At 43.5% G+C, this 14,802-nt stretch overlaps 1 protein-coding gene across 1 annotated transcript; it reads left to right on the top strand.

The window, feature by feature from the left end:
- Positions 1-13,146: 13,146 nt before the first annotated feature.
- LOC120412522 (H/ACA ribonucleoprotein complex subunit 2-like protein) lies at positions 13,147-13,649 on the top strand. The gene is made up of 2 exons (XM_052711493.1): positions 13,147-13,425; positions 13,492-13,649. The coding sequence occupies exons 1-2, from the start codon at positions 13,263-13,265 to the stop codon at positions 13,566-13,568; spliced, it is 240 nt and encodes a 79-aa protein (XP_052567453.1). The 5' UTR covers positions 13,147-13,262; the 3' UTR covers positions 13,569-13,649.
- The last annotated feature ends 1,153 nt before the right edge of the window (positions 13,650-14,802 follow it).

Genomic DNA, 14,802 nt, shown 5'->3' with positions numbered 1-14,802 from the left:
AAGACAGCAAAATGTGTTGAGCCTTTATTGAGGAGTTATAACCATTTTTGAAACTGCCACAGAATCCGCTTTGTAATTGCTGGCCCCGATACTCTTCAAGGGTGTTCCCCTCAAGAACTGGGAAAGATTTACTTTTACTTTTACTTATAATCATTTTTAAGTGATTTTGAGACTATTTTCAAGTTGCAATGTTTTCAAAATGGCGCATTCTGGCGCAAAACCGAACAATGCACATGAAAGTACACACTTTCAACTAGATTTTCTGAATATATCTCCGTGTCTATCAGTGTCTATTTTTAGATATCTCAATATGAATTTGACGGTTTTTAATCAATTTAATTATAATTTTTAAGCGGAATCTTATTGAAACGTGGTAATAATCGGTAAACTGATCGTTTTTTATGGAAAATACATTGTTCATGCTTAAAATTATGCTATATATTTTAAAATTATGAATAAAAACATGTTTTCTCAAAAATAATGTAAGTGAAAATTTTAAATGATTTAGAACTAAGTATTTCCTGTTATATTAGGTCACTCTGGAAAAGTTGTCGTAATTTTTCATAGACGATGTAATTTCCATAAAAATCGATCAATTTACCCTTCAATTTACCGATTTTCACCTTGTATTCATTATGATTTCGAATAACATTTATAAATAAATTTATTAAAAATCTGACGCATTCAAATTGAGATATCTGAAAATAGACACAAATAAACACGAAGATATTTTCAGAAAATGTAGTTGAAAGTATGTACTTTCAGGTGCATTGTTCGATTATGCGCCAAAATGCGCCATTTGAAAACATTTCAACTTGAAAATAGGCTCAAAATCACTTAAAATTTTTTTAAACTCCTCAATAAAGGCTCAAAACATTTTGCTGTCTTCGGCAAAAATGGGTAATTTTATGACATAAACAACTCTTCAAAACATAGTAGGCCGCTAAAATGCTAACATTTTAAGTTATCACCAAAAAAGTGCTTTTTTACCATTTTTGCAAAAATGGTGTAAATCTCGAGTAGATTAAGAGCTACAAATTTGGCACCTTTGACAAACTTTCATGAAATTTTCTCCTCTACAACTTTTCCCAGTACACCAAAGCCCTACAACGTCATCCAACAGAACCCTCCCGGGAAAACCTTCCCGTAATTTTTATTACCAGTATCGAAAACCATGAATTTTGATACCCATATTGCCCCAAGTCGAATGGTTCGATAAATGTCCCCCCGGTAGAACCTTCCCTCAGGGCCATGGCCACTCCGGTTGTGACCAATCCTGTCAAAATGGCCATTTTCACTACTAGTATCAAAAACCATGAATTTTGATACCCATATTGCCCCAAGTCGAATGGTTCGATAAATGTCCCCCCGGTAGAACCTTCCCTCAGGGCCATGGCCACTCCGGTTGTGACCAATCCTGTCAAAATGGCCATTTTCACTACTAGTATCAAAAACCATGAATTTTGATACCCATATTGCCCCAAGTCGAATGGTTCGATAAATGTCCCCCCGGTAGAACCTTCCCTCAGGGCCATGGCCACCCCGGGTGTGGCCAATCCTGTCAAAATGGCCATTTTCACTACCAGTATCAAAAACCATGAATTTTGATACCCATATTGCCCCAAGTCGTATGGTTCGATAAATGTCCCCCCGGTAGAACCTTCTCCAAGGCACTGGCCACTCCGGGTGTGGCCAATCCTGTCAAAATGGCCATTTTCACTACCAGTATCAAAAACCATGAATTTTGATACCCATATTGCCCCAAGTCGAATGGTTCGATAAATGTCCCCCCGGTAGAACATTCCCTCAGGGCCATGGCCACTCCGGTTGTGACCAATCCTGTCAAAATGGCCATTTTCACTACTAGTATCAAAAACCATGAATTTTGATATCCATATTGCCCCAAGTCGTATGGTTCGATAAATGTCCCCCCGGTAGAACCTTCCCTCAGGGCCATGGCCACTCCGGGTGTGGCCAATCCTGTCAAAATGGCCATTTTCACTACCAGTATCAAAAACCATGCATTTTGTTACCCATATTGCCCCAAGTCGTATGGTTCGATAAATGTCCCCCCGGTAGAACCTTCTCCAAGGCACTGGCCACTCCGGGTGTGGCCAATCCTGTCAAAATGGCCATTTTCACTACCAGTATCAAAAACCATGAATTTTGATACCCATATTGCCCCAAGTCGAATGGTTCGATAAATGTCCCCCCGGTAGAACCTTCCCTCAGGGCCATGGCCACTCCGGTTGTGACCAATCCTGTCAAAATGGCCATTTTCACTACTAGTATCAAAAACCATGAATTTTGATATCCATATTGCCCCAAGTCGTATGGTTCGATAAATGTCCCCCCGGTAGAACCTTCCCTCAGGGCCATGGCCACTCCGGGTGTGGCCAATCCTGTCAAAATGGCCATTTTCACTACCAGTATCAAAAACCATGCATTTTGTTACCCATATTGCCCCAAGTCGTATGGTTCGATAAATGTCCCCCCGGTAGAACCTTCTCCAAGGCACTGGCCACTCCGGGTGTGGCCAATCCTGTCAAAATGGCCATTTTCACTACCAGTATCAAAAACCATGAATTTTGATACCCATATTGCCCCAAGTCGAATGGTTCGATAAATGTCCCCCCGGTAGAACCTTCCCTCAGGGCCATGGCCACTCCGGGTGTGGCCAATCCTGTCAAAATGGCCATTTTCACTACCAGTATCAAAAACCATGCATTTTGATACCCATATTGCCCCAAGTCGTATGGTTCGATAAATGTCCCCCCGGTAGAACCTTCTCCAAGGCACTGGCCACTCCGGGTGTGGCCAATCCTGTCAAAATGGCCATTTTCACTACCAGTATCAAAAACCATGAATTTTGATACCCATATTGCCCCAAGTCGAATGGTTCGATAAATGTCCCCCCGGTAGAACCTTCCCTCAGGGCCATGGCCACTCCGGTTGTGACCAATCCTGTCAAAATGGCCATTTTCACTACCAGTATCAAAAACCATGAATTTTGATACCCATATTGCCCCAAGTCGTATGGTTCGATAAATGTCCCCCCGGTAGAACCTTCTCCAAGGCACTGGCCACTCCGAGTGTGACCAATCCTGTCAAAATGGCCGTTTTCATTACCAGTATCAAAAACCATGAATTTTGATACCCATATTGCCCCAAGTCGAATGGTTCGATAAATGTCCCCCCGGTAGAACCTTCCCTCAGGGCCATGGCCACTCCGGTTGTGACCAATCCTGTCAAAATGGCCATTTTCACTACTAGTATCAAAAACCATGAATTTTGATATCCATATTGCCCCAAGTCGTATGGTTCGATAAATGTCCCCCCGGTAGAACCTTCCCTCAGGGCCATGGCCACTCCGGGTGTGGCCAATCCTGTCAAAATGGCCATTTTCACTACCAGTATCAAAAACCATGCATTTTGTTACCCATATTGCCCCAAGTCGTATGGTTCGATAAATGTCCCCCCGGTAGAACCTTCTCCAAGGCACTGGCCACTCCGGGTGTGGCCAATCCTGTCAAAATGGCCATTTTCACTACCAGTATCAAAAACCATGAATTTTGATACCCATATTGCCCCAAGTCGAATGGTTCGATAAATGTCCCCCCGGTAGAACCTTCCCTCAGGGCCATGGCCACTCCGGTTGTGACCAATCCTGTCAAAATGGCCATTTTCACTACCAGTATCAAAAACCATGAATTTTGATACCCATATTGCCCCAAGTCGAATGGTTCGATAAATGTCCCCCCGGTAGAACATTCCCCATGGCACTGGCCACTCCGAGTGTGACCAATCCTGTCAAAATGGCCGTTTTCATTACCAGTATCAAAAACCATGAATTTTGATACCCATATTGCCCCAAGTCGAATGGTTCGATAAATGTCCCCCCGGTAGAACCTTCCCTCAGGGCCATGGCCACTCCGGGTGTGGCCAATCCTGTCAAAATGGCCATTTTCACTACCAGTATCAAAAACCATGCATTTTGTTACCCATATTGCCCCAAGTCGTATGGTTCGATAAATGTCCCCCCGGTAGAACCTTCTCCATGGCACTGGCCACTCCGAGTGTGACCAATCCTGTCAAAATGGCCATTTTCACTACCAGTATCAAAAACCATGAATTTTGATACCCATATTGCCCCAAGTCGAATGGTTCGATAAATGTCCCCCCGGTAGAACCTTCCCTCAGGGCCATGGCCACTCCGGTTGTGACCAATCCTGTCAAAATGGCCATTTTCACTACCAGTATCAAAAACCATGAATTTTGATACCCATATTGCCCCAAGTCGAATGGTTCGATAAATGTCCCCCCGGTAGAACATTCCCCATGGCACTGGCCACTCCGAGTGTGACCAATCCTGTCAAAATGGCCGTTTTCATTACCAGTATCAAAAACCATGAATTTTGATACCCATATTGCCCCAAGTCGAATGGTTCGATAAATGTCCCCCCGGTAGAACCTTCCCTCAGGGCCATGGCCACTCCGGTTGTGGCCAATCCTGTCAAAATGGCCATTTTCACTACCAGTATCAAAAACCATGAATTTTGATACCCATATTGCCCCAAGTCGAATGGTTCGATAAATGTCCCCCCGGTAGAACATTCCCCATGGCACTGGCCACTCCGAGTGTGACCAATCCTGTCAAAATGGCCGTTTTCATTACCAGTATCAAAAACCATGAATTTTGATACCCATATTGCCCCAAGTCGAATGGTTCGATAAATGTCCCCCCGGTAGAACCTTCCCTCAGGGCCATGGCCACTCCGGGTGTGGCCAATCCTGTCAAAATGGCCATTTTCACTACCAGTATCAAAAACCATGCATTTTGTTACCCATATTGCCCCAAGTCGTATGGTTCGATAAATGTCCCCCCGGTAGAACCTTCTCCAAGGCACTGGCCACTCCGAGTGTGACCAATCCTGTCAAAATGGCCGTTTTCATTACCAGTATCAAAAACCATGAATTTTGATACCCATATTGCCCCAAGTCGAATGGTTCGATAAATGTCCCCCCGGTAGAACCTTCCCTCAGGGCCATGGCCACTCCGGTTGTGACCAATCCTGTCAAAATGGCCATTTTCACTACTAGTATCAAAAACCATGAATTTTGATATCCATATTGCCCCAAGTCGTATGGTTCGATAAATGTCCCCCCGGTAGAACCTTCCCTCAGGGCCATGGCCACTCCGGGTGTGGCCAATCCTGTCAAAATGGCCATTTTCACTACCAGTATCAAAAACCATGCATTTTGTTACCCATATTGCCCCAAGTCGTATGGTTCGATAAATGTCCCCCCGGTAGAACCTTCTCCAAGGCACTGGCCACTCCGGGTGTGGCCAATCCTGTCAAAATGGCCATTTTCACTACCAGTATCAAAAACCATGAATTTTGATACCCATATTGCCCCAAGTCGAATGGTTCGATAAATGTCCCCCCGGTAGAACCTTCCCTCAGGGCCATGGCCACTCCGGTTGTGACCAATCCTGTCAAAATGGCCATTTTCACTACCAGTATCAAAAACCATGAATTTTGATACCCATATTGCCCCAAGTCGAATGGTTCGATAAATGTCCCCCCGGTAGAACATTCCCCATGGCACTGGCCACTCCGAGTGTGACCAATCCTGTCAAAATGGCCGTTTTCATTACCAGTATCAAAAACCATGAATTTTGATACCCATATTGCCCCAAGTCGAATGGTTCGATAAATGTCCCCCCGGTAGAACCTTCCCTCAGGGCCATGGCCACTCCGGGTGTGGCCAATCCTGTCAAAATGGCCATTTTCACTACCAGTATCAAAAACCATGCATTTTGTTACCCATATTGCCCCAAGTCGTATGGTTCGATAAATGTCCCCCCGGTAGAACCTTCTCCATGGCACTGGCCACTCCGAGTGTGACCAATCCTGTCAAAATGGCCATTTTCACTACCAGTATCAAAAACCATGAATTTTGATACCCATATTGCCCCAAGTCGAATGGTTCGATAAATGTCCCCCCGGTAGAACCTTCCCTCAGGGCCATGGCCACTCCGGTTGTGACCAATCCTGTCAAAATGGCCATTTTCACTACCAGTATCAAAAACCATGAATTTTGATACCCATATTGCCCCAAGTCGAATGGTTCGATAAATGTCCCCCCGGTAGAACATTCCCCATGGCACTGGCCACTCCGAGTGTGACCAATCCTGTCAAAATGGCCGTTTTCATTACCAGTATCAAAAACCATGAATTTTGATACCCATATTGCCCCAAGTCGAATGGTTCGATAAATGTCCCCCCGGTAGAACCTTCCCTCAGGGCCATGGCCACTCCGGTTGTGGCCAATCCTGTCAAAATGGCCATTTTCACTACCAGTATCAAAAACCATGAATTTTGATACCCATATTGCCCCAAGTCGTATGGTTCGATAAATGTCCCCCGGTACAACCTTCCCTCAGGGCCATGGCCACTCCGGGTGTGACCAATTCTGTCAAAATGGCCATTTTCACTACTAGTATCAAAAACCATGAATTTTGATATCCATATTGCCCCAAGTCGTATGGTTCGATAAATGTCCCCCCGGTAGAACCTTCCCTCAGGGCCATGGCCACTCCGGGTGTGGCCAATCCTGTCAAAATGGCCATTTTCACTACCAGTATCAAAAACCATGCATTTTGTTACCCATATTGCCCCAAGTCGTATGGTTCGATAAATGTCCCCCCGGTAGAACCTTCTCCATGGCACTGGCCACTCCGAGTGTGACCAATCCTGTCAAAATGGCCGTTTTCATTACCAGTATCAAAAACCATGAATTTTGATACCCATATTGCCCCAAGTCGAATGGTTCGATAAATGTCCCCCCGGTAGAACCTTCCCTCAGGGCCATGGCCACTCCGGTTGTGACCAATCCTGTCAAAATGGCCATTTTCACTACTAGTATCAAAAACCATGAATTTTGATACCCATATTGCCCCAAGTCGAATGGTTCGATAAATGTCCCCCCGGTAGAATCTTCCCTCAGGGCCATGACCACTCCGGGTGTGGCCAATATCCTACCAGTTTGGTCCCAACCCCGTTGCCTTAAATCATTCTGGTTTTCGAGTGACCGATCTAACAATCTTCGTTTGAACAGAATTCCTCCCAAGTTGGTGCACAACCTGTGTCTTTCAATGTGTGCATGTGTGTGTGAGCAATAAAATTACCACCGTCGATCCGTCTCTGACGGATTTTCGATTAAAACTAAAATTGTTCAGAGGCTATCTGTTAGGTTATATAGTTAGCATGAAATGTGGCAACATGGTGCAAATTTTGCCTCTTCTCCTGCTTTCTTGGAACTGTCACGCGAGAATGTTGCACCATTGTTGCCACATTTCATGCGAACTATATAAATAACAGATAGCCTCTAAACAATTTTAGTTTTGATCGAAAATCCGTCAGAGACGGATCGACGGTGGTAATCTTATTGCACACATTGAAAGACACAGGTTGTGCACCAACTTGGGAGGAATTCTGTTCTGACGAAGATTGTTAGATCGGTCACTCGAAAACCAGAATGATTTAAGGCAATGGGGTTGGGACCAAACTGGTAGGATATTGGCCACACCCGGAGTGGCCATGGCCCTGAGGGAAGGTTCTACCGGGGGGACATTTATCGAACCTTTCGACTTGGGGCAATATGGATATCAAAATTCATGGTTTTTGATACTGATAATGAAAATAGCCATTTTGACAAGATTGGCCACACCCGGAGTGGCCATGGCCCTGAGGGAAGGTTCTACCGGGGGGACATTTATCGAACCATTCGACTTGGGGCAATATGGGTATCAAAATTCATGGTTTTTAATACTGGTAGTGAAAATGGCCATTTTGACAGGATTGGCCACACCCGGAGTGGCCAGTGCCTTGGAGAAGGTTCTACCGGGGGGACATTTATCGAACCATACGACTTGGGGCAATATGGGTAACAAAATGCATGGTTTTTGATACTGGTAGTGAAAATGGCCATTTTGACAGGATTGGCCACACCCGGAGTGGCCAGTGTCCTGAAGAAGGTTCTACCGGGGGTACATTTAACGAACCATACGACTTGGGGCAATATGGATATCAAAATTCATGGTTTTTGATACTGCACCCAGAACTGGACATCGGCATACGAGAGTATAAAGAGCACGATTCGGTAGTAAAATGTTACTGTGTGCGGACTGAGAGGATAAATCCCGAAATTACCGAGAGTACTTTACTCATGGGTTCATCTTCAAAAAAAGTTCATCCATAATAAAACGAACGGGTACCGAGACTCGAACCCAAGACCTTCGGCATATTGATCCGTGCCTTTGCCGTATGGGCCACCATGGTTCGGTGACTGAGTGGTGGTCATTTGTCCATATAAGCCATTCAGTAGGATGAACTATTCCAATGAGCGAATGAACACGCGAGAGAACTATACTCTCGCAAAATAGCACTTTCCTCACGCTTCTTTTCGTGAGGACTATCCCCTCGTTCTTTAACTTTGGGTGTGGTAGTGAAAATGGCCATTTTGACAGGATTGGCCACACCCGGAGTAGCCATGGCCCTGAGGGAAGGTTCTACCGGGGGGACGTTTATCGAGCCATTCGACTTGGGGCAATATGGGCAATTTATATCTACAGAGGTGCCATTGAATGAAAATATTTAATTAGAATTAATTATTCAGGATTAAAAAAATTGGCAAAGAATTAAAAAATATAAATAAAAATAGCATCATTTTTTGAGTTTTGTACAAAGTTCTTTGTCATATTGGTCATGTAGAACATAACCACCTGCACCTTTTTTTTTTAGCAAAGTACAAACAAAAGGAATTTGACCTAATTGTATACCCTATCAGTTCACTTGCAATCTTATCAGTCCCATTGTGTGATTACAATCGTTTCCTGATTAGATCGCACACATATTGCTCTTTATTACCATCGATTTGTTTACCTTCGATCCGTTGAGCGCCGCCTGGATGTACTTTTCCCGCGCCGCCCTCCGATAATATCCATCGTACTGCACGATGTACTCGTTCTGGACCACATTCGTCGAAAACTGGACCTCGATCCGGTGGAGCGCTCGGCGCGTTCCATTGTTGTTGTTGTTACTATTGCTACTGCTACTACTGCTATTGCTAGTAGAACTGTTTAAATTATCACAGCAATTGGCTAAACTGCTTACGCTACTAACATTTTGATGATGATCTGCGTTGTTGTAATTATTGCTACTATTGCTAAAGCTATTGGTTAAATTTGTACAATCACTGAACAGCAACAGGACCACGGTTAAGATACATTTCGAGAGGAAACTTCCGGCCGGAGCTCTCATCTTCGCCCCGCGGCCTCTTCCTCTGCTACTTCCCTGGTTGTTTTTCCTTCAAACTCCCCCACAAAACGTCCAACTTCCGGGGTGGCACCCCGCTCTCAATCCTCCCGCCCGGCCAAATTCCGCGCCAACCACAAATTAGCGAGGCGTAATTTCTTTTTCGCCATTTTTAACCCTTTCAAACGCAGAGCAGCAAATTACGTCGACTTTCTCTGCGCCAAACACGGCTCCCGGAAGGTCCGCGGCATTGTACTTCGTTTTTATTCGCGGCCACGACGGCGATTACATCACCCGGAACGATTCGAATAGTTGCTTATCGGGAATTACTCGCGGAAAATGATAAAAATTTCGCAAACACCCCTTTAATAGTGCTAAATTTAGTCGACTTTTGTTACAAATTATTGTTTTTCACGCACAAACACTGATGAAAATTGCAACCTGTCAAAATGGATTTGACAGCGAGGGGAAGGGGTGCCAGATTTTTCATAAAAAAGTGGACCTGAAAAGGCACAGACTAAAATAAACTGTCAAGACGGAGAAATCGGGGGTATTCGGTAAATTCAAGCAAAACAATGCAAGTTGGCCAATGTGGGATTGTAAACAAACAATCTGTTCTTCTCAGGTCACTTCTAGCACGGACGAACGGACATGACACGGGGTTTCAAAAAATGAAGCAGGTTTTCTTTTACTTCTTCTTGGCGAAAACCAGCACAAGCGAGATCGCTTATGTCAAAATCTTCGCGCCACGTGGTTCAAAACGTAAACAAAGCCAGCTGATGAAGCAAACTCATGGGCATTTTTTGAAATAGTCGTGTGAATTTATATTAAAAATATCATTTCTTTATTTTTTCGGCAATTTTAGGGTCCATGATAAATTACATAGAATCATAAAGACAAACTTAATGCCAAAAAACTGTTTCTAGCACCATACTAATGCTAAATGTTTTAATTAATTATTGCATAAGACATTTTGAGAAATCATGCTTAATCGCGCGATGCTACTTCGACAACTTGAATGTAGATGGCGCAAGTGATAGTTTGCTTCAGAAATTTGAAGAAAATTTGTTCCTGGTGTCATGTCCGTTCGTCCGTGCTTCTAGGTTCACACAAGGGTTCACACACGCTACCAAACTTTTTTGCCTTCCTCACGTTACTGAGGAAAGGCTATAAAATCACTCCAAAAATGAACTTCTCAATTAGACCTCCTAGACCCACCTTCATGTATACCTATCGACTCAGAATCAAATTCTGAGCAAATGTCTGTGTGTGTGGTGGGATGTTGATCAAAAAATTGTCACTCGATTATCTCGACATTGGCTAAACCGATTTTGTCCATTTTGGCGTCATTCGATCCGTCTTGGGGTCCCATAAGTCGCTATTAAAAATTATGTAGTTTAGTTAAGTACTTCAAAAGTTATGCTAAAAAAACGATTTTAACAAAAGTCCGGAAGATTGTAAAAAGGGTGGTTTTTGTAAGAAAATCCGTCATGCTATACATTTTTAGAAAGGTATTTAAAAGACCTTTCCAACGCGTCCAAGACATTGGAGATCTGACAAATCTATCAAAAGTTATAAGCACTTAAGTGTTATTTATACGCTTTTTGGAGGCCGGATCTCAGATATGTTGATGAAAACGTTGTCCGAATTTCTCATGCGACCAATCGTTGGATAAGTATTCAAAAGAGCTTTCCAACGCGTCCAAAAAAATGAAGATCTGACAACCCTATCAAAAGTTATAAGCACTTAAGTGTCATTTACGCAATTTTTGCATTTTGGATGGCACCCTTTAAATGTGAGGAAGGCGCCAACCACCTAAAGGTGGATTAAGTAAGGTTTTTTAATATAGTACGTGCGTGTAAAAAGTGACAGTTGGTCACTTTTTAGTTTGATTTTGACAAACTAACGGGGTACAAACTAAAAAAATATCAAACAAAAAAGTGACCAACCACGGGCGTTGAGTGTGTTAATATTTTACAGGATAGATTGCTTGTTTAAGGCTAGTATGAAGATCGGAAGGAAAGGGGTCAAGAAACAGCTTTACGAACAGCAGAACAAAGGAGAGGGAGCGATTTCTTGGGGCTTTTCTTCACCCTCTCTGACTTGCTTGCGCTGCCGCTGCTGCCCATTTGATTTTTTTCTTGACCGGTTCCTTCCGAAGTGCGTATACCGCTTTACAAAAAAACATTGACCCTTCTCTACATAATCCAGGGAAAAAAATAATTCTGGAGTTTTTTTTTTTTTTTTGTTAAATGCTTCTTTTATTACGTAACGCAGTAGGGGTGAGGGGGTGGCGAAGGCCGTGTTACACGCCATACAATTTTTTCGTGTTTTCGTAAGTTGCGAGTATTCACCGACACGTGGCCAGTGGGCCTCGTTGGAGTCCGCCCATTAAGTACGCAACTCGAAATTTGCATGGGAAACTTTTTTTTCGTGACGGCTTTCGCGGCACGCTCACTTCAACTGTTCTAGATATTTGAGTTCCTTCGTTTAGAAGCACATAAGCGGGAAAGAGACGGGAGAGCGAATTGTGTTATGTTCTCTACTTACTATCGAGAGATAAAAAGTGCAACATGGAGTTAAACTTTCTGTCGAGCTGCTGTGAAGTTTACCATGACAGCTGCGAAAGTTTCACTCCATGTTACCGGCTCACATCTCTCTTTTTAATTTCTCGATAGGCCCACTTGGCCCACAAAAAGGGGTACGCTCAGTTTGTATAGAGATCTCCACGGTTTCTCTCACGCACCCCATCATTCTGTGTTAGTATTTGTATTTGAAGTATTGTTTTGGTTTTGAACGATTGTGATTGGCTGAATTCCAAGCAGCTGATTTTGTTTACACGCAGACATAAGCAAATCGAGTAGATCAATCGTCTGTAAAAACCAGCTGTTTACCACGTGCTCGTGGCATAACAAAGGACACAGCTGATTTTGGCAGACGAATCATTCTACTCGATTTGCCTTTGTCTGCGTGTAAATTTTGTTACAAACTAACACACTCTCGCGCGTGGATATCTCTATGGGAGCTGTCAACATGTACACTCAAACCCCGATAGTTTGTCCCCTTAAGTGGAGCATCAACACTTCCCGTCTTCCAAATCCCTTTCCTTGTCCCTGGTGCGCGGTGGAGATGGGAGCGGCCGGCAATGGACGGCTGTCATGGTGGTGAGAGTCTGGTTCAGGTGGAGTTGGTTTTATTCCCAATTATCAATTCCTAGGCAACTTGGACTTAGACAATCATCACGTAACATGACGAAATCCAGTCTGCAATCCGCTAATATCACCGTCTCCTAGCGAAGCGAAGCGAACTGTTGTCAAACGAACGGGGTCACTTTTTAGTTTGACACCCTTTCTACACGGAGTTCCCACGCATTACCAAACATTTGTTTTGATAGTGTGTGTGAGCGCCGTGTAAATTGTGATAGTTAGTCACTTTTTAGTTTGACTTTGACCAACCAACGGGGTACAAACTAAAAAAGTGTCAAATGAAATAGTGACCAACCACCGGGGGTTGAGTGTATCGAGAAATTAAAAAAGAGAGATGGAGCTGGTAATATGGAGTTAAACTTTTGCAACTGTCATGGTAAACTTCACAGAAGCTTGACAGAAAGTTTAACTCCATGTTGCACTTTTAATTGCTCGATACAATAAATATGTCCTAAATCCTAGCCTAAATCTATCTAATCTCCAGAATCTCCAGAAATGTATTCTTAAAAGATGCAAGTTCAAAGCAAAACATCTGTACAGTCTGTGTCTCGCGCTGCCAACGTGAGAAACAAAACGAAAATCTTTTGACAGGTTTCCCCCTGCGACTGAACACAAGCTGTTTTCAACATCAAGCTCACGCTGTTTTATTTACCTCCCAAGCGGCACCACGCGAAACACGTGCATTTCTCGCGTTAGCTTCATTTCGGTAACTTTAAAATCTAAATCTCGCGCTAAAATGGGCAAAATTAAGGTCGAAAAGCCCGACGCCGCCGACGTGGACACCTCGGTCGTGAAGGAAGAGGACACGTACGACGAGAAGCTGAAAAATGCCAACGCCATCTCGCAGCCGATGGCCTCCAAGAAGCTGACGAAAAAGATCCACAAACTGATCGAGAAAGGTCGGTGGAATTTGGTTGGTTTGTCTGATTTTGTTTGGTTAAATTGGTTTATATTTTACTTTGTAGCCGCCAAACAAAAGTCCTACCTGCGTAACGGATTGAAGGATGTCCAAGTTCGGCTGCGGAAGGGAGAAACTGGGTAAGTTTACGTTTATTTTGAAATTTCCTTTCTTCCGAGAAAATCAAATTTATTGTACTTTAAAAAGTATATGAATTTGAAGGCTAAATGTAGCATCGATATTTTTTGACGGCTTTGACTCTGGTTTCTCAAGGCCTAAAGCCTGGGATTCCTGAGAACTTTGATGTGCGCTTCCCGAACACCGACGTGATCATCATGTATCAAACAAGTTTTGGTAAAGAAAAGCACAATAAAACCTGAGATGCGACACGATTTTCCTTGCATATAACAAAGTCCTTTAAAATCTAGTAGCCATGTCAGTTACCACTGAAAATAACTTCTTGATTCATTTCCATTTGCGATGATGGCCAAGATTCAAGTCTAATCACGGCGTCAAAGCGAAAAACGGTACGCTGCTGTGTCACGGTCGCCCGGGTGTTGAATCGCGGGCCTAAGGAACGCTGTTCTAGTTTGGATGCCGAAACCAACCGCCTGCTCAACCTTGGGAAGATAACCATAAGCATGTATCAACCGGCACGACAGGATGGAGCACAAAACGCGGGATGTTCTGCAAGCAGCGGAAGCGTAAGCCTGCCGTCGTAAACACGCCCCGTGCTGAGGGGATTGAACCGGTTGCGTGCCTGGATAAGCACTGTGAACCAGCGAATAGAGTAACCAAAATTATTTGAAAACGAAGAGAATACGTTAGTCCAGTATAGACTTGTAAAGCAGTCGCTCTGTCGCACTAAGTACACTTTACCTAGATAACGTTCACATCTGTGTTCCGAAAGCACATAATAGTTGGAAACTTATTTATTCTAGGTACTTGAAGAGTACGTCGGTGTTAGGGAAATGCATGCATGGTGTCGATTTCTGGAAAAGTCAGGGAAAACCTGGAATTGTCAGGGAATTTTATTTGACCTGGGAAAGTCAGGGAATTTTAAGCTGGGTCAGGGAATTTCGATGATCTTAAAAATATTACTACAAAATTTAATTTTCTTTTGAAAATTCACCCTTGATGACGTATTTGAATGACTTCCAGGCCAAACATTGCAACACTGATAATATTTAATTTTTTATATTGGTCAGTCCGGAAGGAACGCAGAACTCCACATAAAAAATGCTTAAGAAAAGGGTCACGATGAAAAGCGCGTAGCTTGTTTGCAATATGTTTAGGTTGAAAAATCAAATAATTTGAATTTGATTTGGATTTCCGTTCAACTGAAAATTACAAATTACTAGCGCACACAGGGTGAGAA

Source organism: Culex pipiens, unplaced genomic scaffold (genome assembly GCF_016801865.2).
Source record: "Culex pipiens pallens isolate TS unplaced genomic scaffold, TS_CPP_V2 Cpp_Un0040, whole genome shotgun sequence".
Lineage (NCBI taxonomy): Eukaryota > Metazoa > Arthropoda > Insecta > Diptera > Culicidae > Culex > Culex pipiens.
The sequence above is the reverse complement of the archived record's forward strand: the minus strand, read 5'-3'. Positions and strand labels throughout refer to the sequence as shown.

Bases quoted from the DNA above. Each gene is read 5' to 3' on its own strand.
- LOC120412522 (XM_052711493.1), top strand. From the start codon at position 13,263: ATGGGCAAAATTAAGGTCGAAAAGCCCGACGCCGCCGACGTGGACACC. The intron at 13,426-13,491 runs GTCGGTGGAATT...TTTACTTTGTAG, and splicing joins CCACAAACTGATCGAGAAAG to CCGCCAAACAAAAGTCCTAC.